The sequence below is a fragment of the Esox lucius genome, chromosome 12, assembly GCF_011004845.1.
Source record: "Esox lucius isolate fEsoLuc1 chromosome 12, fEsoLuc1.pri, whole genome shotgun sequence".
Taxonomy (NCBI): domain Eukaryota; kingdom Metazoa; phylum Chordata; class Actinopteri; order Esociformes; family Esocidae; genus Esox; species Esox lucius.
The window spans coordinates 28,400,747-28,428,672 of NC_047580.1; the positions used below are offsets into that span (position 1 = coordinate 28,400,747).

Below are 27,926 nucleotides of genomic sequence, written 5' to 3' on the forward strand. Positions count from 1 at the left end.
TAACAGTAAGATGATTCAGACCAAAATATGCACGTTATTTTTTGCGCTGTGGAAATTCCACCAGTTCTGAGGTTGGTTGAACGCTTCTGCTGTCCGAAACAAATTAAGTATTGTGTTGTAGCAAATATTGTGGTGTTGGTGTCTCTCAAAACCCCCAAAATTGTACAGGCCCTTTGATGTCAGTGCTTCATTACGTTGTCAGTACTGAAACCTCTGGATGCAGTTTACCGTGTGTTGCATTTCATTACTGGCGCAAACTTTCGCCATTATCATTATCTTTTATACTAATTTCAAAAGGTTAATAAAGCACAACATTTAAAAAGCCTGAATATCAAACCTGGCTTATCCATCAAACTGCAACTTATCCCAAATGTAGCAGCCATCAAATTGTAACTAATCCAGAATGCTGCAGCTCGTCTGGTGTTCCAACTTCCCAAGTTCTCCCATGTGACCTTGCTCCTCCGCTCAATCCACCCGGCTTCCAGGTGAAGCTTGTAGACCCAAGGCCATGATGCTTCTCTACGGAGAAGCAGGTGGAACCTCCTTATATCCCTACCCGCCTCTTGGTTCTGTCACTTCTAGGCTGTCGGCCATCTCACCCCAAGATCATGGAAGCTCCAGATACTTCGACCCCGATGGGAGGGCCAGCATCTCCTTGAGGGTAGGATAGCAGAGTCCCGGCTGTTTTTGGAAAACATCTGAAACCTTTCCTTTTCAGACAGTGCCGATAATAAGCCCATTACCAGCTGCTCAAAAGTTTCTTCAGGATATAATTAAAACCTGTACTTTGTTTTTAGATGTCTCTATTTTATCTGGGTCTTCGTGTTTCCTTTGTTTGGTCTTCCTGTGTTTCCTTTGTTATGTTAAGCCACCAGAAACACCCGCTACAGACAGATAGGTAGAGACAGGTAGAGGCAGACGGTCAGGTAGAAACAGATAGAGAGAGATAGGGACTGATAGAAATAGACAGTGATAGATAGAGATAGATAGAGGCTCTGAGGATGTCCGTGTTACTTTAGGCCCATGGTTATGCCCCCACTGTGAACATGGACACAGTGACTGCACCAGTTGCGCCAGAAATTGTATATGGTGAAATGAATACAGTGTGTGTGAGCGAAATGACATTTTTTGAATCAGCAATAAGAACCTCGGAGTATTGCACACAATACTCTGCTTTAACACAGCAAGCAACCACAGAATAAAAAAAAGATGGTTTAAAATACGGAAGTGAGTTCAAGGCAGTCTGAGGAAACTGAAACACGTTGCAATGAGAGCTCTGGTGTCCTGCGGTTTAAACTATTGAGTGTAACTTAATCTTGGAGTGTATTTTTCTGCATTTTAACGGTTCACTTGTGGAACAAAAAAGTGGAGAATTCAAATGGGCTGAAGCAACTGTTTTTTTTTACCTAGTTCATTTTAATCTACAATCATCAAGATGAATAGCAACAATAAATTAGCGCAGTCAACTGCCATAAGATCTGAGGTAAAACGACATGAATCCGTTCAGAATACAATCAACAAACTGTTTAAGCAGTTGGAGAGGGTTAATGATCAACAGCTCCGCTCTGGCCTAAAGATTTACCTCCACAGTATTCAAGGTAAGTTTTTGTGTCATTACAGCAGGTGCACAGCTGTTTTTGTTTTGAAATAAGTTTTAAAATGTGATGATTAATGTCCTAATGTTAAAGAATTAAACTAAAGAATTCCGAATGATGATTTTATATGTTGTTATACATTTTAGAAGGAAACAATTATACCACATTTTTGGCAGAAAAATACTTTGTCTCATCTTTTTATGCAGTGATTAGCCCATTTAAAGTCATACTTATCTGTAAATCCCTTTGAATATGACTCGCAAGTAAAGGGTTATGTACTGAAAAAAGAAATTCAATGTAGGTGGAGGATTATGGTCACAACAGCCTAGTTTCAATAATCTATATTTCAAAACAACTGACTTCAGGTCATGATAAGATCAACTTCCTGGCTTCCTGTGTTTGACTGAGGTGGGGACATCACACATGCTCCCACCATGTTCATTATATTTTCTTATAGAGAGTGAAGTGCTGTTTATGTAAGATTTACTGAGAATGCAGTGGAGACAAATACGTCTCGGTGCCCATCTCTATGGCAGCAGGGTTCCAGAACGCAGTGCTGTTAGCCTACTTCCTGCCTGTCTGCCACTTTTCTTCTGGTACCCTCAAAGCCACTTCCTCTCAGACCAAGACAATTTCCTTGCACTAAAGCTTTCATATGAATTCAGTTACTTTTCGTCACTTCCCTCTCTCTCTCCCTCGCACTTTTTTCATTTATTTCTCATCTTCACAGAGACTCATTGTATTGTTCTCAATCCCCTGGCTGTGGATGAGGTTACGTTTCATGATAAGCATAATGAGACTGATTTAGAAAATAATTTGTTGCCCTACGCTGTTTAGATCAAAAATCTTTGTGTTGCTCTACTGTTTGACTGAGAGAAAAGGCCACTATAGCCCCAAAGTATTTGATACTTTACATTTCTGTCTGCATTCTCTTCATAGATCACATTGGGGCCTGGTTTAATATACTTTTAATAGGGAATTAGTTGTCATTAGGGTCACATGCAGTAGTGTGTTGACACATTTTCAGTTCATTCGTGTGATCTCCCAGACGTCCTAAACACACAACACAACAGATTTTCCATAACCCATATGTTTTGGCTGGAAAAACCTTAAATGGCAACCAAGATCAAAGAGCATTCACCCGTTTGCGCCCTAAGCCGTAAGTAGTGCTCTGGATTGGACCAGGCCCAGCAGGGATCCAGTGAACAGTAGTGCACATTCCAAGGAGCCATTTGGGGTGCGCCACTAGTGGTTAGCATGGGGGCATGATGAAGCTGATGATGGTCGCACTTACAAAAATAGGCCGAGGGGGGGAAAAGCTGTGTGAAGGGGAAGAGAGGCTCCAGGGTACCGTTTGAATTGAGATCTGTTTTTACAGCCTCCCGGTTCACTGCAGCATGTGGCAAGAGAGTGGGAGGGTTGGAGATGGGAGTTTCTGTAGAGAAAAGCGATTACAGAGGACCAGAGGTGGCTCACAGCAAAGATTAGATGCGACTGAAAATCATGCCGACTGAACACGGCCCTGCTCCCTCTCTCGTCTCGTCTCGTCTTTGTTTGTGAGTGTGTGGGGGAAAAAATGGATAAAATAGAACAAATGGGAAGAGCAACCGCACGTTTCTGATAATCATTGCTTTGGGCAACCGAGTTGTTCATCTGAAATCTGTGGGCGTCTGCGGTATTATCAGATTAATCACATTAATCAAGAAACCGAACAGGAAGATCAGCCTTGTGCATGTGAGTGCAGTGAATTCAACACAAAAAGAAACCCTGATTTCATATGGGCACGGCAGTAGATGCTCTATTTTTCAGATGTTCTGCGTGATTTCACACACAAATTGATCTGATCAAGAATAGCATTTTGCATGAGCCTCAGGGTAGCTCTACCAGTCATATTCATTCGGTGCACTCCCACTGTGCTGAAGACTCCAGTCGCGTATCCCCCTTCAGCTACCGGCTGTCAGTTTCTTTTGAATTCAGTGTGAGTGTAGTCATGGCCCCCTCAGAGGGGCGGAGGCTGGTGAGCAGGTGGGTAGTCAGACAGAATGTATTCGAATAACATCATCAGGGATGTAGGACAGAATTCTGGGCCCTGTGCATGGGCGGTCTCCCAGGGACCCTCCCCTCTTTCAAGGGCCCCTCTACATGTTAGGGCCCTGTATACTTAGTCCCCCCCCCCCCCCCCCCCCCCCAGTCTGACACCACTGATCATCGTGCTGATACACTGACCATTATGCTTGAGTACAACCCTCACTGAACGGGCCAGAGATCTCAGGATTTCACCAAGGAAATCCATGAAATGCATGTTTAAAGGGAAATGTGTTCTGTGTTGATGAAGACACATCGCACCACTGAAGGGTTGGATGTTGAACGTTTTCTGTTTTCTTGTTTTATGTCTGAGAATCTCATCAATGTCCAATATGTCCTCACCTTCCCCCTCCCTTCTGCTAGTCAACACATTCCCTGTGTGGTGGTGTGCGAGGCTACAGATCAATACTCTCACACACACACACACACACGCAGACACACTCACAATTAAGATTCAGAGATAAAGATCCTCTGGTAAGAGAGCAGAAGAGAGGCGAGGACAATGCTCTACATCTGGAGCTGGGAAGATCCTACCACCCTAGTAACAAGCCAGCTCAGCATCTGCAGTAACGACTGAGGGGGGAGGCTGGTGAAAGCCACAACACCGAGGGGGGAGGCTGGAGAAAGCCACAACACTGACGGGGGAGGCTGGTGAAAGCCACAACACTGAGGGGCAATGATGGACTCTGATGAAGCTGCTTCAGACAGCTGTGATGTAAGAGGACTGGATAAGGAATAGCAGATAGAGGAGCCGGCCTCTAATATCTGTCCGCTTCACATGCCCTTGTTTCTCTCCGAATCCTGTTTAACTTGCCCATCGTACCTTCCTCTCTCTCTCTCCCTCTGTCCCTTTCTCTTTACCTTTCTACCCTTTTCTCTTCTGTCTCTCCCTGGCTCTCTCCCTCTCTTTCTCCACTCTCACTCCTCTTCCTCTCTCACTCCCTCTCTTTGCCCTGTTCTCTCTCTCTATCCCTCCATTTCTCTCTTCCACTCTCTTGCCTTCTTTCCTTCTATCTCTCCCTCTCCCTGTCCTGTTCTCTCCCTCAGCTTCTCAGCATCTCTCGGCCAGGTACAGCGTCCCTATGTTTTACCACCAGTCGTTTCCTTCATGCCTCGTCGCCTCCCCCCGTATGACTGGGAAAAAGAGAGAGACGAGAGAAGAGAAAGGGGCGACGAGGGAGGGGGAGAGGCATTACAGAGCAGAGATAGCGCGTGGTCTGCATGCTGAGAGGGAAAGAGACAGAGAAAGGAGTGCAGGAGAGAGGGCTAGCAGAGAAACAAGGTTGTCCTTCGCTGTTTGGTTTGACGAGTGGGAGGGACTCAGGAGATTTCCCTCCGTATCCATCCTATCCGGGAACCAGCTGTGCGACTGGATTTCGGGGCCACGTCGAACCTGCTGTGTCTGTATATCAGGGAGATTCAGAGTCAGGGACATGAGCGTTCAGCGAAGAGGCTCGGCTGAGACTCACGGACGACTGCTGGCTTTATTGACAGGCTGTGCCTGACACGCACAGGGGACGCTGGAACTGGCCGCGAGAAGCGCGATGGTGTCCGGGCGCTCTGACTCCGTCACACGTCTCCGTACTGCTGCCTAGGATGGCATCCAGTTTGCTTTTTCTTTCTGATCCAACGTCAAACTTAATCTATGGCGTCAGAATAGTGCCAATTCTGTCTTGTCTTGCTATGACCACAGCCTTTCTCAATGCAGACGCTCCTGGCAGAACACATGGCTGGGAAATGTATGGGCTGCACTGAACTGCTGCGGGGATATTTTATGAAACCTTGCAGAGTTCTTTTTTCAGCATGGAAGTATTCAAATGCCTGACATTTTCCTGACACAGTTTCAGTGAAATGGGAAAAATTGTGACTTGGAGCGTATTTTTTTCCTTCTAATATGCTTTTTTAAAATAGAATACGGGACATAAGTTCAACCCCATTGTAGGAGCGGCAACACAACACAAATAAGGTCAAGTGAATAATTGAAGCCACACCTATTCATACAGCTGCTAACCATAACCATACTTTTACTATACAATCTTTTTTACATGTTATGTTTTTGGCTAACACCACCCGGAGCACAACTAGATTTCAGCATCTTCTGACGTTTGTGTGCTGAAAACAGTATTGTTCTACGTTACAAGAAAATGTATGGACGATTACGTGAAGTACTGACAATGGCTGACTGGAATCTTAAATCTAGGAACAGAGAAGAGAGTGACTAGGGTGAAGTGAAGGAATAGATTTACTGGAGAGTGAGTATAGCAGTTCGTTTCTAATTCCCCTGAGGGATACTTCATCTCTGTCTCTTCAGGCTGCCCTCCCCGTCTTAGTTTGCTCTCACATGCTGTCACATTCTTTTTAAGGACCAGGATTTTAAAGCTCGTCATCGGACGGTATTAGCTCTTTCCGTATCTTTCCGTCTAAGGTGTGTCTCCTCAAGTCTGATCACATGAGCCGCGCCGACACGCTGCAACAGCGCACCACCTACCTCATCTCCCTCACCTTGGTCAAGGTAGAGGCTGTGGGAGAACATGGAGAGGAACCGACCAGCGCTGTCCCCCCGGGGAGGGAGGCCGCCAAGGGTACCCGGGTGGAGGTGGGACCTCTCCGCAGTCCTCGGGAGAACCAGGCAGATGTCGCTGTCCAAAAGTGTGGAAAAAGTAGTGAACTCAAGGAGGAGGCCAGATTACCCAGTAGCCCCTTGAGAGACCAACCACCGGTTGTGGGTGTTGCTCCTGGCATAGAAAGTGGCAAGCTACTAGAGGGAGAAGGTGTTATTATCTCCTCCACTGTTGATATTGAGAAGGCTGAAACTTTCCTTGGTGGAGAGGATGGGGACAGAGGCCAGGTGACAACAGTGACTTCACCACAGACCACCTTGACTTCACCGCTGACTGGTCAGCGTCCGGGGTCCCTGCTGAAAGCCCACAACCCAGTGGCCAGCCGCCGGGAACCAGGCGGGGCTGGACGGAGCCCCACATCAGCCCAGAGCCTGGACCGCAGAGACAGCCGAGCGCAAAACCGTTCCCCCGGTCCGTGTCGGGCCTCCTGGGCTGAGGGTGGCGAGGGTCGGGCCAGATCTCAGGGCCAGGGATTAGGGGATGGGGATGGCAATAGAGCAGGGGAGCGAGAGAGCGTGACTGGCGAAGCAAAGGGAAGGAAAGCGATGGTTGCAAACCGGGACAATCCCAGGATGGAAAGACTGAAAAAGGGATCTGCTTCACTACCCACCCCTGGATCACTTGCCCCCAAGCCCCCACGCAGGGGTCAAAGCTGCACCCTGGACGACTGTGATCCCTACAGCCAGGCAGAGGAGCTCAGTGCGGCCCGAGAGGGCAACCAAACACAGCCCTGTCCCCAGAACCAGCAGGGACAGAAGGGCTCAGCTCGAGACCGTAAGATGCTCAGGTTTATCAGTGGGATCTTCACCAAGAGCAGCAGCCCTGTCTCTGTCTCGTCCAACACTTCGTCCACTGCAACTGTACTTCCCCCTGTCTGCAATATACAGAGAGAGTCCAGTGAAGAGGATGGTATGACACACACACACAACACACACACACACACACAACACACACACACGTTACCACAACGTTTACATTAATGTAAGCCTGTCAGCAGACACTCTTATCCAGAGCAACTTGCTGTTGAAGTGTTTTATCTTAAACTAGCCAGGTGAGGTAAGCCTGTCGGTGTTTAAGTAAGGGTTGGTGGGGGTCGGGGGGGGGGGGGTGTTCTTCTAAAAGGTGGGGTAGATGTTTTTGGAAGATGGGCAGTGAATCTGCTATTTTAGAATCTTTGAGATGCCAGGACCGAGAGAGGACTTTTGACTTGGCTGGGCAGGAGATGAAATGTAATGGTGGGATGCCCAAGAGATCTGAGGTGGCAGGGTGAATAACCCAGGTAAGGAAAGAGGTTTTGATCATGGCCTGAAGCTACAGTGGGGAGGGGCGGTTCCTCTGTCTACTCTGTACACAAGCACTATGGTCTTGTAATGGATGTGAACTCTGACTTGAAGCCGGTGGAGAGAGCGGAGAAGCAGGGTGACATGGGAGAACCTGGGAAGGTCGCAGTGTTCTGGATAGGAAGCAGCTGTTTGGTGGCTGAAGCAGGGAGATCAGCCAGGAAAGAGCAGTAGTCCCAACAGGATACAACACGTGCTTGAATAGGGACCTGAGCCACTTCTTGTACAAGAAGAGGTCATAGTCTACGGATGTTGAAGAGGTTGAACCTGCTGGAGTGAGTCACTGTTGTTTGAAGAGGATGACAAGGTGTTGTCCAGGGACACAACACGGTTTTGTCAGATGGGACGACACCCATGCAGAGATCCCATAGGCAAACATAATATATTGGAATACATTTCAGTATCAGATTCACATGTGCATGCATGAATTACAGCTGTCTGAATGCATGACTTACAATATATTTACATATACTTTCTTGGACAAAACTACATTTGAACATATTTAAATATATTGTATGTGTGTATGTATTTAATAAATACGTACATTCACTAAATATATTGAAATACATTTCTGTTGTTTTTGTTAATATCATTCCTTGTATCTTTTGGGGGGGTACGATACATTTGCCATGCATGCACACACACAGACACAGACACACACACACACACAAGGAGCACATGCCTAAACATCCCCTTACTAACCTTATTTTTACTACTTCCACTTCATCAAAAGATAAAGCATAACTGTCTGTCTGCGGTTTTTCAAGGCATGTGACAGAAAACGTAAAGAAGAATTCAAGAGTAGAACGTCGTCTAGTTTATTATCTGATCTATACGCTACAGAACGCTAAGGAAGGGAATGAGCAGTTCTGAGAGCCTTACTTACATTTGACACGGGCCCATAATATCAGGGACGTCACGTGTTTGTAAGTCAAAGCCATGCGATTGTCAAAGGATGATAGATGAAGTCCTTTGATCTCTGAGCTGACAATAGAGCTATAATCTTGGACAGTTTTAATCTAATTCCCCACTGAACGGAACGGGGGGGGGAAGATTTCACGCAGCCTGACAGGGTAATCTCTCCATGGCGTAGCAACAACGCCTGTTCGTCCCAAATGGCACCCAATACCATATTTCATGCTATACTGTTGACTAAGCTAACATGTAGTGCACCAAATAGAGCCTAGCGTGGCCTTTGGGACATTATATATAACTGTGTTTAACTCCCAAAATAATCCTAATGGTTAAAGCCAGAGCTATACCATATATTATGGATGTTTACTACTGTCTGTTAAAGGACATGCTACTGCAGAGAGGATGACTGTCTGCAATTTGATGTATTTGTTTGTGGCTGGTTTGTCTTATTTTAATTTATTTTATTTAAACTGTATTGTTTGGGTGGGATGTTGAATACTAATTATGGTGTCCTTAATCCATATCTTTGATCTTCTGCCTGAACAGTGACTGATTTTCTCTGCGTCAGTGTGACATTCTAAGTCCTATAAATAATAAATATGCCCTATTTGTCAGAAGTTGATTAAACTTCAGAAGACCTTTTAGTTTTTGTCTCCGACAAAAGGAATCTGTCACCCACCACATCCCACTACCCATTTGTTTGAACAATAACATTGTCATGTCAGTGGACTATAGTGACAAGCTGTTTCACTGGTAGGCCTGTAGCTTGTGGTGAATTATTTTTATCACTGTTTTTAATATGAATATGAGCCTAAAGCATCTGACTGTACAGGATTTATAATGTTACACATGTGTAATCTCTGTGTTCATGTAGACCTGTGTTCTCTGTGTTCATGTAGGCCTGTGTTCTCTGTGTTCATGTAGGCCTGTGTTCTTTGTGGTTATGTAGGCCTGTGTTTTTGTGGTTATATAGGCCTGTGTTCTCTGTGTACTTGTAGGCCTGTGTTCTTTGTGTTCATGTAGGCCTGTGTTCTCTGTGTTCATGTAGGCCTGTGTTCTTTGTGGTTATGTAGGCCTGTGTTCTTTGTGGTTATGTAGGCCTGTGTTCTCTGTGTACTTTTAGGCCTGTGTTCATGTAGGCCTGTGTTCTCTGTGTACTTGTAGGCCTGTGTTCTCTGTGTTCATGTAGGCCTGTGTTCTCTGTGTTCATGGACAAGAGAAGGAACAGGCTGGTGGGGTCTGAAGAAACGGTTGCCATAGCAACAGGGGGCCAGGAGACGTCTGTTATTAGTGTGTGGAACCACGGAGAGAGAGAGAGAAATAGGGAGAGAAATTGAAAGGAGATGAAAAGTGGGGCATTTGATGTTCCCAAAATGAATGGAGGATTTTTTGAATGTCAGTGACATGTGACAGTAAGATATACATTAGTATAGATCATATATGTACATAGTACTTAGAGGTTCTTCAGCTTCATGCAGAGTGTGTTGCAGGCAGCTGTAGAAGGATCGTGTTGTCTGATTGCTTTGGCAACATGTCTCATGTGGCCCGGCACATAAAGAGCCCTTTGAGTGGAAATGAATGTAGATAGATTGTCTCTTACGCAAGGGTTCATCTGAAAGACTGGAGCGCTGCCCTGGGTGGTAGCTTGTGTATCCTCTCGATATTTTTGCTCCCATCTCATCTCCACTGACTGTGAATTTGTGCGGGGGTGTATGTACATGTTTCTGATGGTCTGACGGCCCTGGAAGCTGGCACAGGAACACAACATCCTGCTCGGCTTCTCATCCCTGACCCACTTTAGGGGACAGAGGTCAGAGACACCTCTCTGGCCCAGCAGAGACAGGGGTAGTTTGTCGACTCACATCCCAACCGTGACAGAGTGTATGGAGTAACATCCCCGACCGTGACAGAGTGTGTGGCGTTACATCCCTGAACATGACATTGTGTGGAGTAACATCCCTGACCATGTTATTGTGTGGAGTAACATCCCTGACCATGGTGTGACAGTGTGTGGAATTACACCCCTGACTGTGACAGAGTGTGTGGAATTACACCCCTGACTGTGACAGTGTGTGGAATTACACCCCTGACTGTGACAGAGTGTGTGGAGTAACATCCCTGACCGTGACAGAGTGTAGAGTAACATCCCTGACCATGACATTGTGTGGAGTAACATCCCTGACCATGGCATGACAGAGCGTGTGGAGTAACATCCCTGACCGTAACAGAGTGTGTGGTGTAACATCCCTGACTGTGACAGTATGTGGTGTAACATCCCTGACCGTGACAGAGTGTGGAGTTACACCCCTGACTGTGACAGAGTGTGTGGTGTAACATCCCTGACCGTGACAGAGTGTGGAGTTACATCCCTGACCGTGACTGAGTGTGTGGTGTAACATCCCTGACCGTGCCAGAGAGTGTGGTGTAACATCCCTGACCGTGACAGAGTGTGGTGTAACATCCCTGACCGTGAAGGAGTGTGGAGTTACACCCCTGACTGTGACAGAGCGTGTGGAGTAACATTCCTGACCGTAACAGAGTGTGTGGTGTAACATCCCTGACTGTGACAGTGTGTGGTGTAACATCCCTGACTGTGACAGAGTGTGGAGTTACACCCTGACTGTGACAGAGTGTGTGGTGTAACATCCCTGACCGTGACAGAGTGTGGAGTTACATCCCTGACCGTGAAAGAGTGTGTGGTGTAACATCCCTGACCGTGACAGAGTGTGTGATGTAACATCCCTGACCGTGACAGAGTGTAGAGTAACATCCCTGACCGTGAAAGAGTGTGTGGTGTAACATCCCTGACCGTGACAGAGTGTGTGGTGTAACATCCCTGACCGTGACAGAGTGTGTGTGTGAAGCATACAAAAGGAGTTCGGAATGCCCCCAACCCCATCAGACACCTTTAAAAATGTTGATCCTTTGCAAAACCAGATGCATTTGACTGGCAGCTTCAGCATTTAAAGGACATCCTGGGAGAAGGACACATAATATGCCAAGACTCTGTGGGGTACAGTGGCAATACAGTGAATTTAGAAACCAGTCAAATCCACTAGATAATATTATAATGAAAGGTTGCTTTCATGGATGTCTGGCTGCCTCATGCAGATATAATTCACAGAGCAGTACTTATTCCTTTATAAGGCAAGTGTGCTTTTTATCCACTCAGCATAGCAATTTCTAAATTATGATTTCTCCCTTTCTGTATCTGACTCTCTCTCTCTTCTGTCAAGCAGCAGCTTGTGCAAACAGTCAAGAGTGGACCCTGAGCCGATCCATCCCAGAACTCCGTGTGGTAAGCCAAATCAATCCTCATGAAAGGTCATGTGAAAGGTTAATTGAAAGTGAGATGAAGCTGAATCTGCACAGTTCCTTCTGGGAAGTACCGTATCAGTGAAGACTGACTATGATAGGCTAACTTCATTCTTTCTAAAATAGGTGTACTTCATTCTTTCTAAGATAGGCTAACTTCATTCTTCCTAAGATAGGCTAACTTCATTCTTTCTAAAATAGCTGTACTTCATTCTTTCTAAGATAGGCTTACTTCATTCTTCCTAAGATAGGCTAACTTCATTCTTTCTAAGATAGGCTAACTTCATTCTTCCTAAGATAGGCTAACTTCATTCTTCCTAAGATAGGCTAACTTCATTCTTTCTAAGATATAATTAAGTTAGCCTATCTTAGAAAGAATGAAGTTAGCCTAACTTAATTATTTCTAAGATAGGCTAACTTCATTCTTTCTAAGATAGGCAAACCTCATTCTTCCCATGATAGGCTAACTTCATTCTTTCTAAGATTGGCAACCCTCATTCTTTCTAACATAGGCTAACTTCATTCTTTGCAGGGGGTGCTGGGAAGTCTTCGAAGTGGCAGGTCAGCGCTGGTAAATAGATACATTACAGGCAGTTATCTTCCGCTAGAGAAGATTGAGGGTAAGCATGAAAAACTCTTGTCTTGTCCTTTTCATCATATACTCTTTAGTTCCATCTTTCATGAATCTCTTACACAATTACTGACTTCTGCTCCTCTATTCCATTACCAGGAGGGAGGTATAAGAAGGAGATATTAGTAGAAGGACAAAGTCATTTACTACTCATTAGGGAGGAGGCTGCACATCCTGATGCACAGGTGTGTGTGTGTGTGTGTGTGTTGATACACTATGCGGCAATATGATGAATATTCCTCTGCAGCATTGATGCTGTCATTGTGGAAGAATGTAATGATATGTAGACAGACACAGAGACAGAATGAGTCATCATATTGCCGCAAAAGAAATCGGAATATTTGGAGAAAATGAATACAAATTACAGTTGGACATAACCAATACTAGTAATCAGCAGTGAACCACTAATTAACCAACAATGCTACTCATAAATCAGCCAATAATCAACCAATTCTGCAATGCCCCCCCCCCCCCGCCCCCCCCCCCCCTATGGATCTCTGTGTCCAGTTCAGCAGCTGGGTGGATGCTGTGGTCCTCGTGTTCAGTCTGGAGAATGAAGCCAGCTTCCAGGAGGTGTACCAGCTCTACAGCGAGCTCACAGCTCACCGCAGCGCTGCAGCCGACCTCCCGCTGATAGTGGTTGGGACACAGGGTAAGGGGACAGCAGACACCCACACGTGAAGATTACCGTCCCAGTGGACATGTGGCAGGGAACCATGACAGGCTTACCACAGAGCGGCCCCGGGGAATTGACTGCTTGTTGGTTTATTTGGATTCAAACGGTGTGTGTGGGACGTTCTGCCTTTGCTGTTCTCATCCGCATAGATAAGATCAGCAATTCCAACCCCCGTGTGATTGAAGACCAGCGTGCCCGGCAGCTGTGCGTCGATGTACGACACTGTGTGTTTTACGAGACTTGCGCCACCTACGGGCTCAACGTGGACCGGGTCTTTCAGGAGGGTGAGTTCACCGAAAGGGCACATTAGTGTCGGCCCGGCGGGGCCCCCAAGACGTGACGGTCACATTGTTTCCAGTAGCGGAAGAATTTTGCTCCCACGTTACATGTGTGCTTCACACCTCATTTCAAAGCAGCGCCGTTCTACATGAAGGATGTTACAACAGGCGCATTGTTTGACTAGAGGTGCATGCCTGTACTGTTATGGAAACTTACCTAACACACTGCTCACATCCTGAACCACATCCTGAAACACGCACTTCCTTCCAGCACTGAGTTTGATACCTTGCTGAGTAAAATGTACGTACTACTACTGGGTTGTGTAGTTTTCCCACCATCAATTAGTGACATTGTCCAATAAACTGTAGGTATATATGTTCATGAATATATATATATATATACATATAAAGGAGCTGGTCATAAAATTAGAATATCATCAAAAAGTTTATTTATTTCAGTAATTCCATTCAAAAAGTGAAATTTGAATATTACTTAAGACCAATACAAAAAAATGATTTTTAGAAATTTTGGCCAACTGAAAAGTATGAACATGAAAAGTATGAGCATGTACAGCACTCAATACTTAGTTGGGGCTCCTTTTGTCTGAATTACTTCAGCAATGCGGTAATGATATTCAAATTTTTATTCAAATGATGATATTCAAATGTTATGACCAGCACCTGTATATATATCTGAGGATCGGAATTGTTCCTCTACATAAAGATGGCCTAGGCTATAAGATGATTGCCAAGACCCTGAAACTGAGCTGCAACACGGTGGCCACAACCATACAGGACAGGTTCTACTCAGGCCTCGCCATGGTCGACCAAAGAAGTTGAGTGCACGTGCTCAGCATCATATCCAGAGGTTGTCTTTGGGAAATAGACGTATGAGTGCTGCCAGTATTGCTGCAGAGGTTGAAGGGGTGGGGGGTCAGCCTGTCAGTGCTCAGACCATACGCCGCACACCGTATCAAATTGGATTACTGGAACCATGTCCTGTGGTCTGATGAGACCAAGATAAACTTATTTGGTTCAGATGGTGTCAAGCGTGTGTGGCGGCAACCAGGTGAGGAGTGCAAAGACAAGTGTGTCTTGCCTACAGGCAAGCATGGTGGTGGGAGTGTCATGGTCTGGGGCTGCATGAGTGCTGCCGGCACTGGGGAGCTACAGTTCATTGAGGGAACCATGAACGCCAACATGTACTGTGACATACTGAAGCAGAGCATGATCCCCTCCCTTTGAAGACTGGGCCGCAGGGTATTTTCCAACATGATAACGACCCCAAACACACCTCCAAGATGATCACTCCCTTGCTAAAGAAGCTGAGGGTAAAGGTGATGGACTGGCCAAACATATCTCCAGACCTAAACCCTATTGAGCATCTGTGGACATTAATGGCTGTGTGTTGTGTTATTTTGAGGGAACCGCAAATCTACACTGTTATACAAGGTGTACACCCACTACTATACATTGTAGCAAAGTGTCATTTCTTCAGTGTTGTCACATGAAAAGATATAATCAAATATTTACAGAAATGTGAGGGGTGTACTCACTTTTGTGAGATACTGTAATGTATGTATGTGTTTGTGTGTGTGAGTTTGTGTGTGTGTGTGTGTGTGTGTGTGTCTGTGTCCAAATACTTGGATTTCACTGTATATTATGATGAATGCCTTAAATGCTAATCAGTCTAGACAACAGCGTCCGCCAAATGACAAAATGTAAAATGCAAGCAATGAGCAATTAATGGCTTCTCACCAATATTGCCCTCAGCTGCCCAGAAGATTGTCATACAGAAGAAGCAGTCGGTGCTGCTGGCCTCTTGCAAATCTCTCCCTAACTCGCCCAGTCACTCTGGGGGCCCCACATCTGGCTCGGCGTCCTTCCCTGGACAGGTAACAGACCTCACACGGTTGCCATCTGTCTTCGTCCCAGACTCATGTCTTCCATGTTGCTGCCAGCAAATCATTACTGCAGCCGAAGTGGATCGCACTGCTACGTATAATACTGTGTCCCCTCCTATAGGCCTTGACTTAACCTTGAAGGGGGGGGGGGTAGATACAACTTGATACATTGTTCTTAGTTCATGCGGGGGGATTAAAAGAAGAGTTCGAATCCTTTGGGAGCCGCTGTTGCGGGTTTCGCCCTGGATAGAACATGTTACCATGTGGCTGTTTGTCGCATTCGTCTGTTCCATTCCATCTCCACTTCATCCATTCCCCTGTCTGTCTTGTGTCCTCCTCTCCCTCTCCCTCTCAGACCAGTAATGGAGGACTGAACAGTGGCTACCCCTCCTCCCTGCCCTCCACCCCCGTGATCAGCCACAGAGAGCTAAGGGCCGGGGCAGGGGAGGGGGGCGGCAGTGTCCCCACCCCCGGGTCCATGAGAAACGTCCCTCAGCGACGGACTTCTCTGTTTAAGGTCAGTTAATATCTCGGGTGATCAAATCAGTGGGATCTCGCATCGGCTCGAACAATGCCCCCCAAAAGCCTACGATTCAAAGAAACTGATTCCCATACAGCTGTGAAAAGACATTTGACATTATCTACACGCTAGCAGTTACGCAGCTTCCAACAGAGGAAGTTCGATTTGTGTTCCGTATCATGTCGTCTCCCATCCCACCACATGGGTCTCGTCCGTCCTGTGAACTAGTCGGTTCTCATAGCGTTTCCGACCTATAACGCCGGTCCGTTGGCTCCTCCCCCATCAGAACCGTCGAGGCAGTGGCAGTGAAAAGACGTCTGACCCTAAAGGCGACGTGGGCAGTGGCCGGGCCATCGCTGTGAAACAGGTCAGTGTGACATTAGATACCGTGGGTGATGAATACGGTCAGGCATACGTGGTATCTCCGGTGGCATTGGTATAAAATCCATTGTTTGCAACAGGGTATCCTATGGAAGCGGAGTGGCAGCTCACTGAACAAAGAGTGGAAGAAAAAGTATGTCACTCTGTCCAACAATGGCGTCCTGGCGTATTACTCCAGCTTCAATGTAAGCCACACCACACCACACCACAGTCAACCAGATCAATGCATTTCAGATATTCCACTGAAATCTACTTTCACCAAGAACTGGTGAAAGTAGTATTCAGCACAAGAACCGGTATTCAGCACATCAGCCTCGTCTGATCCAAGTGACCATTGCATTTTTAGGACTACAGGCAAGATGTCCACGCCAAAGAGATTGACCTATTACGTGTCACAGTGAAGGTTCCGGGGAAACGCCCACCAAGGGCTGTGCCCCCTTGTGGACCCTCACCTGGGCTCAACAGTGTGGTCAAAGACTCTCTGCCCACAGAGAATTCCCTGCTGTTGCCCCCTGGCCTGGTGCCTGTTGAAGAACAGGCTGGTGCTCTGTCTCCCCACGGGGAAACCGGGGTGAGACGCTGTCCCTCAACGCTGTCCAGCAAGTCACACAGCGCTGGTATGTCTGAAAGCCCTTTGTGATACAAACACGTGTTCCACTTTCCTTAGCAATGGGATTCCGGTGTGCAGCGCGACCATGTGGACTCTGAAACTTGACAGATGCAAATAAATCAGTGTTTTATTCATATTTGTACCTCGACGTCAGATGCTATTGAAGGACCAACCAGTTCGCCGTTTGGAAAAGACGGCCAGTCCTCTCCGATGACAGACAGAAAGAAGAAAGCTAGGAAGAAGAGCATGAACCAGAGAGGTGACGCAGCCATTGGGCAGGCTGAAGGTGAGCTTCAGTTCTACTACACATCCCTCCCAGACGGTTCTACACGTTTATAGAGATCCCTTTTGCATTTCTTATCTTTCTTCTCTTCCTCTTCTGCGTCTCTGGGCTAATCTGTTTCTCTGCAGCCAAGCGTAGAATGTGGAAATTAAAAAGCTTTGGTAGCCTGAGAAACATTAACAAGACAGGTAAAGACCAGGACCAGAGAGGGGCTGAGTGGCCTCCCTAAGTGTATGATGCTTGCTTGTCTGTCTGTCTGTCTCTTTAACACATTTGGATTTGATTTGTAAGGCTGCTCGTTTTCTTTTTCACTAACTTCACATTGTTCAATCACCCATTCCACCTTATTGCATGCACAGTGTCTGCTTGCTGTGTTTTCCCTCTCTCTTCATGACCAGAAAACATTTCACGGTGACACAGTGAGTGGCTGCTAACATGCGTTTGTATGTAAAGAAGGGACCATTTCGTTCACACAGTATTGACTGCATGTTTTGTTTAGGTACAGGCTCCATTGGTTGTTACACTGAATGTCACTGACTCACCACTTGCCATTGACCACAATACATTATGAATATGAATCTAAGCCTGTTAACAACCCTAATCATATTACATCTTTTTTTTTGTTCTGGATATTGTCTACTCTTCATGGTCATTTAGTTTTTCCGCAGTGCCCTTGTATCCACATTTAAAGGATGTTTATGACAGCAACCAACAGGGGCACACAGCGTATGGCACAGTGGAGTAATGAAGTACAGAGACATTTTCCAGAAGGAAATTAGGATGTAGGTGTTGGTTTGGAGTGTTTTCAAGCGTGACTTCCCGTGTATTCCACTTCAAATACTATTTCACTTGTTTCACAGTCGTAAACAGTTTAAACTAGCAAGCACTCGTTTTCCATTTGCCCGGTGTGTTTTAATGCTTTGCTACAAACCTACTTGTGTAGATGAGGAGAACACTGATTTCATCATCGTTTCGAGCACGGGGCAGACGTGGCACTTTGAGGCCCAGAGTTTGGAGGAGAGAGATGCCTGGGTGGCAGCCATTGAGAACCAGATCCTGGCCAGCCTGCAGTCCTGCGAGAGTCTGAGGAACAAGGCAATTTACACAATTAAAAGACTGGGTAGCGTCCTGGGACGTGTGGAGACGTACAGTGGGGAGAACAAGTATTTGATAGCGATTTTGCAGGTTTTCCCACTTACAAAGCATGTAGAAGTCTGTCATTTTTTATCATAGGTACTCTTCAACTGTGAGTGACGGAATCTAAAACAGAAATCCAGAAAATCACACTGTATGATTTTTAAGTAATTAATTTGCATTTTATTGCATGACATGAGTATTTGATACACCAGAAAGGCAGAACTTAATATTTGGTACAGAAACCTTTGTTTGCAATTACAGAGATCATATGTTTCCTGTAGTTCTTGACCAGGTTTGCACACACTGCAGCAGGGATTTTGGCCCACTCCTCCATACAGACTTTCTCCAGATGCTTCAGGTTTCGGGGCTGTTGCTGGGCAATACGGACTTTCAGCTCCCTCCAAAGATTTTCTATTGGGTTCAGGTCTGGAGACTGGCTAGGTCACTCCAGGACCTTGAGATGCTTCTCACGGAGCCACTCCTTAGTTGCCCTGGCTGTGTGTTTCGGGCTGTGTCTTTTATGCTGGAAGACCCAGCCACGACCCATCTTCAATGCTCTTACTGAGGGAAGGAGGTTGTTGGCCGAGATCTCGCGATACATGGCCCCATCCATCCTCCCCTCAATACGGTGCAGTCGTCCTGTCCCTTTTGCAGAAAAGTTTCCACCTCCATGTTTCACGGTTGGGATGGTGTTCGTGGGGTTGTACTCATCCTTCTTCTTCCTCCAAACACGGCGAGTGGAGTTTAGACCAAAAAGCTCTATTTTTGTCTCATCAGACCACATGACCTTCTCCCATTCCTCCTCTGGATCATCCAGATGGTCATTGGCAAACTTCAGACGTGCCTGGACATGCGCTGGCTTGAGCAGGGGGACATTGCATACGCTGCAGGATTTTAATCCATGACGGCGTAGTGTGTTACTAATGGTTTTCTTTGAGACTGTGGTCCCAGCTCTCTTCAGGTCAATGACCAGGTCCTGCCGTGTAGTTCTGGGCTGATCCCTCACCTTCTTCATGATCATTGAAGCCCCATGAGGTGAGATCTAGCATGGAGCCCCAGACCGAGGGAGATTGACCATCATCTTGAACTCCTTCCATTTTCTAATAATTGCACCAACAGTTGTTGCCTTCTCACCAAGCTGCTTGCCTATTGTCCTGTAGCCCATCCCAGCCTTGTGCAGGTCTACAATTTTATCCCTGGTGTACTTACACAGCTCTCTGGTCTTGGCCAATGTGGAGAGGTTGGAGTCTGTTTGATTGAGTGTGTGGACAGGTGTCTTTTATACAGGTAACGAGTTCAAACAGGTGCAGTTAATACAGGTAATGAGTGGAGAACAGGAGGGCTTCTTAAAGAAAAACTAACAGGTCTGTGAGAGCCGGAATTCTTTCTGGTTGGTAGGTGATCAAATACTTATGTTATGTAATAAAATGCTAATTCATTATTTAAAAACCATACAATGTGATTTTCAGGATTTTTGTTACAGACCTCTACATGCTTTGTAAGTAGGAAAACCTGCAAAATGGGCAGTGTATCAAATACTTGTTCTCCCCACTGTATATCAACACTTAATCAATAGCTAGTATAAAAAGTTTTAAAGTATATTATATCTGAAAGTATATACAGTTTAGATACTGTATGTTCCCTATGGAAGTTGAGATTACACTGATAAATATTATCATCCAAAGTGATGATTCCTAAGAACTGTCTCTGAGAATGTTCACTTCATAACTGGGAAATGTCATCTATGTGTTCTCTATAGGCCCGGAGGAGCAGCCAGAGTGAGGCTGTAGCAATACAGGCCATCCGCAACGCCAAGGGCAACAACCTCTGTGTGGACTGTGAAGCACCAAGTGGGTTTTCAGACTTGACCTCTTCAATCACTGTCTTTTTATGACCTCTAGTTAAAGGTGGTCTATGTTCTATGCTCATGCATGGGCACAGGGTGCGACTATTATTTAGCAGTTTGATCCATTAAAGGGATGGTTCACATAAATATCAAAATGACACATTGCTGGCTATGGAAAAGGTAAGTCAGAAATCCGTGAATTGGTTAACTTTCCATAGTACTGTTTACATTTTTTTTTTTAAAGATTCTGACAAATCCCATTCATTTCTCGCTACCAATATTATTATTTTTTAGGGAAACAATACAAATGTACCTAAAGTATAATGTTAAGCTCAACAAAGACACTTACATATGAATTGAACAAGAAAGATACTACCGGTACCATGACTTTGTGACATTCGTGGAACCAATATTAGCACAAATGAAAAACATTAGCATTAGGAAACACTGCCAGAACATGTTTGGCTATAAGTCCTTGCACAGATTAGAGGGTAAGAAAACAATGTTGTTTATGCCATTAGGATTAAATACACTTTAAATTCAATGAATAGAAAGTAGTGATTAGAACTTACAGTCTAACACTCCATCTTTACTCGGCTCTGGTTTGGCCGTCTTCTCCAGACCCCACGTGGGCCAGTCTAAACCTGGGGGCGTTAATCTGCATTGAGTGCTCAGGGATCCACCGCAACCTAGGCACGCACCTTTCCCGTGTTCGCTCCCTGGACCTGGATGACTGGACTCGGGAGCTCACCCAGGTTCTGACCGCCATCGGCAACCACCTGGCCAATAGCATCTGGGAGAGTAACACTCAGGGCAGACAAAAACCCGCCCCCAATGCCACACGGTGAGGACCCTGGTTAACCAGATGAAGAACATCGGTGTGCTTTTTTTCTTTTTTTATTGCGTCGAAAAACGCGTAGCAGTTCTTCGGATGGAAGGTGCTGTGTCTTCCCGGGGATCACCCTTCTTGTTCCACGAAGAGTTGCCTTGGTTACTTGAGGTCACTCCCCTTTACAATGATTTGTCTTTCACTCTTTCACAGAGAGGAGAGAGAATCATGGATCCGTGCCAAATATGAGCAGAGGGTATTTGTGGCACCCCTGTCTCCCAAAAGGGGCGCAGGTCCGGGGGACACTTCTATGCCTGAGCTCCTGCTGTCGGCAGTTACAGAAAGGGACTTGCCCGGACTCCTACTACTTCTGGCCCACAGCAACAAGGACCAAATGAACACAGCTTTGCCCAGCGGAGGCACCTCCCAGTCACATCAGCACACTGCCCTGCATGCTGCCTGTCAGCTGGGGGATGTGGTCATGACACAGCTGCTTGTCTGGGTAAGGCTCTGGCCTGGACCGAGGTTTGCTATATTTGGAAGTACTTGACTACCTTTGGTCCATTCAAGCCTCGACACATGTATAAATGAACAAAGATAAATCAGTTAATGAATGCATATATTTATTCAGCTATGGAAGATGTTGAAAATGTATTACATCTATTTTCAATAATTCTACGTTTTGGTAATTTATTTTGATATGTAAATGGTGAATTGTTCAATCTCTCCCCCTACAGTACGGAAGTGATGTTAACGCCAGAGATCCCCAAGGCCAGACAGCCCTGAGCCTGGCCAGGAAGACCGGAAGCAAGGAGTGTGCTGACATCCTGTTGCAACATGGTTGCCCTAATGAGGCCTCCCCTGTCTCCCCCATTGGTTCCACACTTGGTCTCCCCCGTAGATCTAGCACTGCCAGCCTTAGCAGCCTGGGTCGTACCAACTCAAGGAAAAGGGTTTCATAGCATTAAGAGGACCTAGTACACACATAAGGGCTGTTGTAGGAAAAAACATGACATTATCAAAAGCAGGGCGTCGTTAGGCCTGGGCGTCCGGGGCTATAGCCCCGGATCTTTTATGAATAGCCCCGGATCTCAAATGGACCAAAAAATATATAATAAAAAAATAAACCCTGATCTATTCATCTATAATTCCGATTGTGCATAATGAAAAGGTAGACGTGTAGGCCGCTAGCGTGTACATCGACATTTTCCGCTTGTACATTCAAAACTTTCTGTCCCAGGGTAGGCTAAGCCCTAAATGTATCGTGATCCTAGCGACGCCTCTGATCGAAAGCACTGAATGATGATGATGAAGGAGGCAACAAGAAACTTAAACAGAACATAAAAAGAGTAGCCAACTCTGTGATTTCCACATACAAAAGTAAAGCACAGTAAGAGAACATATCAAACAACAGAAAAGCAATATTCCTAACTTACTTCCAAATTTACTAAAGGCAAATCTATTGCTTAATTGTCAATAGTTATCTGTTAACATATACAAACAACTTAGAAAATTGGTGGGTAAACCCTGTAATACAATATTTGTCTATTAAGATTATGAATTTGCTTGTTTAAAAATATTCAAAAATCATGCTGACATATTATGATTGATACAATGTATTTGTAATATATATATATTGTTATTTTATGTATGTCCGTATGAACATCTAGCACTTGTTTAACCAAGCAAGATAATACTTTTCAATTCAAAACAATTACAATTTTGACTTCAATTGTTTTCTTTGATTTTTAAAGTACTGTTCTGACTGTACAATTTTAATAATTTTCAGTTTGTCATTTGTTACACTGTATTTGTCATATGTTTCTCTGTTTCTATTGGAAACTTTTATGAGCTGTAAGTAAACGGAATAAAATGTTGTTAAAAATAAAATGTTCTCTCTCTCTGCGTGTGTGTGTGTGTGCGTGTTGGCGTGCGTGCAGTACTGTGCACAGACCTCCCGAGAGGCAAGTGCTGAAACTGAAACAATTGCCGAAGTTGTCGGTTTACACGGACGGACGCTGTGTTGGAGTTACGCGCTTAAAAATAAACGGTCACGCACGTCACCAAGGAGGACGGGCGCATGTCAACTGGAAAGGGCACTAGATAGCAAAGGGGTATGAGGTCTGCACAGATTGAGCCTTGGGCACGTGCCTGTGTGTGTGTGTGTGTGTGTGTGTGTGTGTGTATATGTATATATTTTGTGCAACACTCCCATTCAAACGTTGGAGGGCGGTAATGCCGAATCTATTTCTTTCAAGCAGTCTCCGGAGGCATTCTTTTGTTATACGTCATTGATGTGCGACGATTGGCATAAAAGGAAGCTAGTGAAAACGTTCGCTTAATGGTCTAAAATACTGCCTTCTATGGGTAAAGAACATAGTATCAACATTCCTTAATTTACGATATGAACGGCATTATCCATGTTTGTCGAAAGTTGTTGATTGGGTAGCATTTTATAGATACATATACATTTTATATTTTAGAAAACAGATTTGCAGCTAACGTTAGCTATGTTAGCTGGGTAGCTAGCAAACTAGCATCCAGTGAAACTTAAAAGGTTACACTGTTTCCCTTGTTGACTTCCAAGTAGTATTTCGGATATATTTGAACTCTAATAACGGTTTTGTTAGTTGAATAACTGAGAGGTTTTACTTTCACGGCAGAGACAAAACTGCAGTTCTTCATAAATCTACATAATCTGACAATCAACCAATGGCACTTTCTGTTACCTCCCTGACGACTCAAATGAATCCTTCCGCTGCATTGTCACTCGCGGGCTGGAATAATTATTTTGGTTAGCTGGGAAAACTTGTTATAGGACGTTAAATAAACAGTGCAGACTGATTTAATTAGACAATGACTGATGTCTCCCCCTCTTCTGTTTTCCTAGTTGGACACTGGGCTGTTTGTGACACTGCCAGGGAGGGATGAGGATCCGGCTGCAAGGCTCAGGCCACGCTACGGGCCTCCTCAGTGAGCTCAACCGCTGCCGCCTCTCCCGCCTTTTCTGTGATGTCATCGTCCAGGTGGGGAGCCACTCCTTCGCAGCCCACCGGGCCGTCCTCGCCTGTGCCGGGACCCACTTCCGCAGCCTGTTCTCGGGCAGAGGGAACCAGGTCGCAACCTCGGGGGCCACGGCCACATACTCCCTGGACTTTGTTTCCCCGGCTAACTTTGAGAAGGTGCTGACGTTCGTCTACACGGGAGAGATCTTCACGGACCTGATAGACGTAGGGGTGCTGTATGAGCTGGCGGAGAGGCTGGGTCTGAGGGAGCTGGTGAAGGCATGTCACGCCACCTTCCCTGACCTGCACCACGGGGGCCCGGCCTCCACAGACTGCGTGGCCGATGGAGACCTGGACCTCGACGTGGTCGCTGCCGTTGCCGCCGGCTCCTCTGCGTGCTCGTCGTCCGCCGCGTCCTGCTCCTCCCTGTCATCGTCTGCCGGTCCTTCGGCTGCTCCTACTCCGGTCACGGCGCCCTCACCGTTCCCGCAGGGCACTAGGGGGGCCAGGCCGGGGCGGGCCGGGGGCCACGCCGCCCCCGTGTCCCTGACTGTGTCCCTCAAAGCTGAGGACACGCAGTCTCACCTGGGCTACGGACAGATGGCAGAGGACAAACAGCTACAGTCGGCTGTGGGCCAGAGTTCAGCGGGCGTGTCGACTGTAGCTGTCGGGGCCCCGCCTAGATCGCCCCTGCAGTTGAAGACCGAGGAAGGGGTGGAGGTCGTGGTGGGAGTTGGGGAGCTTAACGGTCAGGAGGAGCCCATGCTGGTTACCGGGAGTAGAGCTGGTTCTCTACCTCCGTGTGTGTCTGACGCCTGCTCCTTCCCGGACTCCTCAGCCCAGCTGGGCGTGGAGGGTTGTGGACTGGAGCCTCCTTGCGCTCCCTCGTCCTCCTCTGGAGACCCCCTGGACAGCCTTCAGATGGACGGGGTGGAGGGCGGTGTGACGGGAGTCATCTACGGGGGGGAGGAGGTTGATGAAGACGACGAAGACCACGACAAAGATGGCGAAGACGGAGCGGCCCAGTGGAGGCACCTTGCCGGAGAGATCATTGAGCTGAGCGACGACGAGAACTACATGGAGGAGGAGGACGAGGAGGAGGAGGACGAAGACGAGGACTTGGTGTGTGTGGAAAACGGAGCCGGCGGAGGTGGGGCGAACCCAGGCCAGGCGCCTCCGGCACAGGGCACAGCAGCGTGTAAAGCCTGCGGGACGTTGCTGTCGGCTGACCCGGCCGCGCTGAGGGCCCACGCGGAGAGCCACGTCACGGACACAGGGGCCTGCAGGGTGTGCGAGGCGTCCTTCCCCGGGGACCGCAGGGCCTGCGTTAGCCACGCCCTGTCCCACGTGGCGTTCTCCTGCGACATGTGCGACCTCCAGTTCGCCACCCAGGCCAAACTGGTACGCCACCGGCGCCAAGCTGCCGCCAGGTACGCCCCCCCAGGCCCCACCCACAGCGCCACCCAGTGGATCAACGGGGAGCGGCCGTGTGCCGTCTGTAACAAAACCCTCGCCAAGGACTTCCAGGTCAGTGTGGTTTGGTCGATCTCACTCCTCCTGAGTGATATTTGGGAGTCTGTTTCGTGTTATGGCCGTGGTAAAATATAGAAACTCCTATCGCATGGTAGTGCATAATACCTATTTTTTCCTGACCTGCTATAAACATTATTCATACATTTATTACATGACATGCATTATCGGCTTGTAAGGCACGTTCCTCTGTCCGGGCGTTGCTGACGCCTGGACCGGTACGGCAGTTTACGTGTGAATTATAGCATTATAGCAGTGTGATAAATCAGCGATGCACTGGATGACGTGTGATGTGTGCTTCCTCCAGGTCGTCAGGGACCACCTCCTGAGTCACGTGTGTGTCCAGTCACTAAGCTGCGGCGTGTGCCAGCTGCCCCAGCCGTCCCTGTGTGCTCTTCTTTGGCACGCCCTCACCCACCTGTCGCTGCCAGTGTACTCCTGCCCGCTCTGCGCCGGCGGCTTCCTGGACCGCCCCCTGTTGGACAGACACATGGCGCTGCACGCAGACGACGCGGGCACGGACAGAGAGGCTACGAGGGCCCACAAGGTGGCCGGGCCGGATGGAAAAGAGGAGCTGCGCTGCTTCCTTTGCCCGCAGAGTTTCCGTTCCGCCTCCGCCTTCCAGAACCACCTGAGCTTTCACACGGAGACCCAGGGCCCGGGCAGCCAGGGGTGGGCGGGGAAGCGGAAGGCCGACCAGATGGAGTACCCCTCCTCCTGCTCCTCTTCCTCCCCGCTGGAGTCAGGAAGCCTGGGGAAGCTGGGCAACGTGGGCTTCGGCTTGGGGGTGGGCTCCTTCAGCCTGTCTGACAAGCTGCTCCAGGGGGCCGTGGCGGCTGGTTTTTCCACGGGCCTCTTGCCCAATGGGAACTCTCCAAGCGTGGGCGGTTCGACCGCAGGCGCCCCCATCCCCCGGGAGAAATGGTACCGCTGCCGCTTCTGTGGCAAGCACTTTGCCCACTCCGGCGAGTTCACATACCACCTCCGCATCCACACAGGGGAGAAGCCATATCAGTGTAAGGTGTGCCTGAGGTTCTTCCGCGGCCGCTCAACCATAATCTGCCACCTCAAGACGCACGCCGGGGCGCTCATGTATCGCTGCACGGTCTGCGGCCTGTACTTCTCCACGCTGAAGCTGGTGTCCTCCCATATGGAGGTCCACAAAGACCACTTGCCTCCAGACTTCAACATAGAGCAGACCTTCATGTACAACGACCACTCCAAAGAACCTCTCCCTTCCCTGGATACCTGATGTTAAGCTCTGGTGTCATTTTTGGGACCTGTTCCCCGATTTTACATCCAGTTTTTGCGGTCTGCCTCCCCTCCCCTCTACCTCTTTCTTACACTGTCTTAATGGTGTGGACCATATCTCTAGACTTGTAGAATGTATTTCACCTGTTTTATGTCCGTTTGAGATGGAACATGGACCAGACCAATTTTGTAGCATACTGTAGCTGGAAACGACATCATTGTTCTTGGACGTAGGGAAGCCACTAGGTGGCAGTGTTTATCCATTGTTGTCTATGGAAGGAAGGACTTTACTAACTGGAAGTCCCATGGGCTTCTCTTACTTTTCTGTCTAATGTTTTTCTATGCTTTTAGGTGTCTTATTACTCGGTTTTACGAAAAAAAAATGATTCAGCCATTTTTTTGTCTGTTACATGTACGTCCATTCATATATGATCATTCATATGTGTCTTAGTAGAAAAATATTTGCCACAGGCACTTAGCGTATTCCTGTTAACATGGGTTTGGTGTACCTGGCCAGTTCAACCAGGCCTTACTGCAGGTGGTAGGCGACTAAATTCAGCCACAAGTTTGTTTTTCTTGAAACAGATGGTTCGGGGGCCAGAACGCAATTGTAGTTTTATTTTTATAGTTGCACACAGCAAATTGACCACAATTCCAAAAGTGGATTGTATTTGCAAATAATTTCAGAACTTAATTACGTTAAGACACAATGACAAGATGTCTCTTATTAGTGAAAGGCTACGCGGGAGGGGGGGGGGGAGGGGGGGGGGGTCCTGAGTAACTAAGTTTTAGCAGAATCTGTGGTGATTTTAAAATGTTGGACCTGTGAGCCAGTTCCGGGTTTCGGTCCCTGGGCCGTTTGTGGCCAGCCGCTGCCTTAATGTATCAGTTGTCTAAAAATGATTAGTGATCAGCTGTTTCAGAACCAACGGTGGTTTCCAACCTCACACAAGTTCTATTTAATCACACAAGCTGTTAAATTCCCACGAAACTATGTGTGCCATGTCTCAGCATTTCAAAGGCACTATGGTAGAAGTATTGTGCTCTGAATTGTGATCTTTGAAGTGCCCTTTGGCAACCATATTTAAACCTGGAGTCTCACCTCATTAGTCGGATGATTATGAAACTATTTATTCTATTTATGCTGGTTTTAATTTTATGTACCTTTTTTTAG

The 27,926-nt window shown here is 47.0% G+C and overlaps 2 protein-coding genes across 7 annotated transcripts; both read left to right on the top strand.

The window, feature by feature from the left end:
- The first annotated feature begins 1,217 nt into the window (after positions 1 to 1,217).
- On the top strand, positions 1,218 to 22,044 carry agap2 (ArfGAP with GTPase domain, ankyrin repeat and PH domain 2). 5 transcript variants are annotated; one of them, XM_029124309.2, is made up of 18 exons: positions 1,218 to 1,598; positions 11,796 to 11,854; positions 12,404 to 12,491; positions 12,602 to 12,687; positions 13,010 to 13,154; positions 13,328 to 13,462; positions 15,230 to 15,351; positions 15,716 to 15,877; positions 16,167 to 16,247; positions 16,342 to 16,446; positions 16,608 to 16,878; positions 17,026 to 17,157; positions 17,283 to 17,342; positions 18,098 to 18,249; positions 20,051 to 20,141; positions 20,759 to 20,981; positions 21,180 to 21,468; positions 21,704 to 22,044. In XM_029124309.2, the coding sequence occupies exons 1-18, from the start codon at positions 1,436 to 1,438 to the stop codon at positions 21,926 to 21,928; spliced, it is 2,589 nt and encodes an 862-aa protein (XP_028980142.1). In that variant the 5' UTR covers positions 1,218 to 1,435; the 3' UTR covers positions 21,929 to 22,044. The 5 variants fall into 5 exon arrangements, with proteins under 5 accessions (XP_028980142.1, XP_028980143.1, XP_010873530.4 ...); XM_010875228.5 differs by lacking the exon at positions 1,218 to 1,598 and adding an exon at positions 4,699 to 7,210; XM_029124310.2 differs by lacking the exon at positions 17,283 to 17,342 and having other exon boundaries at positions 1,219 to 1,598.
- Positions 22,045 to 23,246: 1,202 nt separating this feature from the next.
- Positions 23,247 to 27,495, top strand: LOC105013613 (zinc finger and BTB domain-containing protein 39). 2 transcript variants are annotated; one of them, XM_010875232.4, is made up of 3 exons: positions 23,247 to 23,333; positions 23,857 to 25,498; positions 25,809 to 27,495. In XM_010875232.4, exons 2-3 carry the CDS (start codon positions 23,894 to 23,896, stop codon positions 26,751 to 26,753), a joined length of 2,550 nt encoding a protein of 849 aa, XP_010873534.1. In that variant the 5' UTR covers positions 23,247 to 23,333; positions 23,857 to 23,893; the 3' UTR covers positions 26,754 to 27,495. The 2 variants fall into 2 exon arrangements, with proteins under 2 accessions (XP_010873534.1, XP_019906970.1); XM_020051411.2 differs by lacking the exon at positions 23,247 to 23,333 and adding an exon at positions 23,349 to 23,760.
- Positions 27,496 to 27,926: the final 431 nt, after the last annotated feature.

What these genes read in the sequence shown, in the direction of transcription:
- agap2 (XM_010875228.5), top strand. Translation starts at nt 6,130, where the DNA reads ATGAGCCGCGCCGACACGCTGCAACAGCGCACCACCTACCTCATCTCC. An exon ending in GACGGACTTCTCTGTTTAAG is followed by an intron (nt 15,878 to 16,166) that starts GTCAGTTAATAT and finishes CTCCCCCATCAG; the next exon opens with AACCGTCGAGGCAGTGGCAG. An exon ending in CAGCAAGTCACACAGCGCTG is followed by an intron (nt 16,879 to 17,025) that starts GTATGTCTGAAA and finishes CCTCGACGTCAG; the next exon opens with ATGCTATTGAAGGACCAACC.
- LOC105013613 (XM_010875232.4), top strand. Translation starts at nt 23,894, where the DNA reads ATGAGGATCCGGCTGCAAGGCTCAGGCCACGCTACGGGCCTCCTCAGT. An exon ending in CCCTCGCCAAGGACTTCCAG is followed by an intron (nt 25,499 to 25,808) that starts GTCAGTGTGGTT and finishes TGCTTCCTCCAG; the next exon opens with GTCGTCAGGGACCACCTCCT.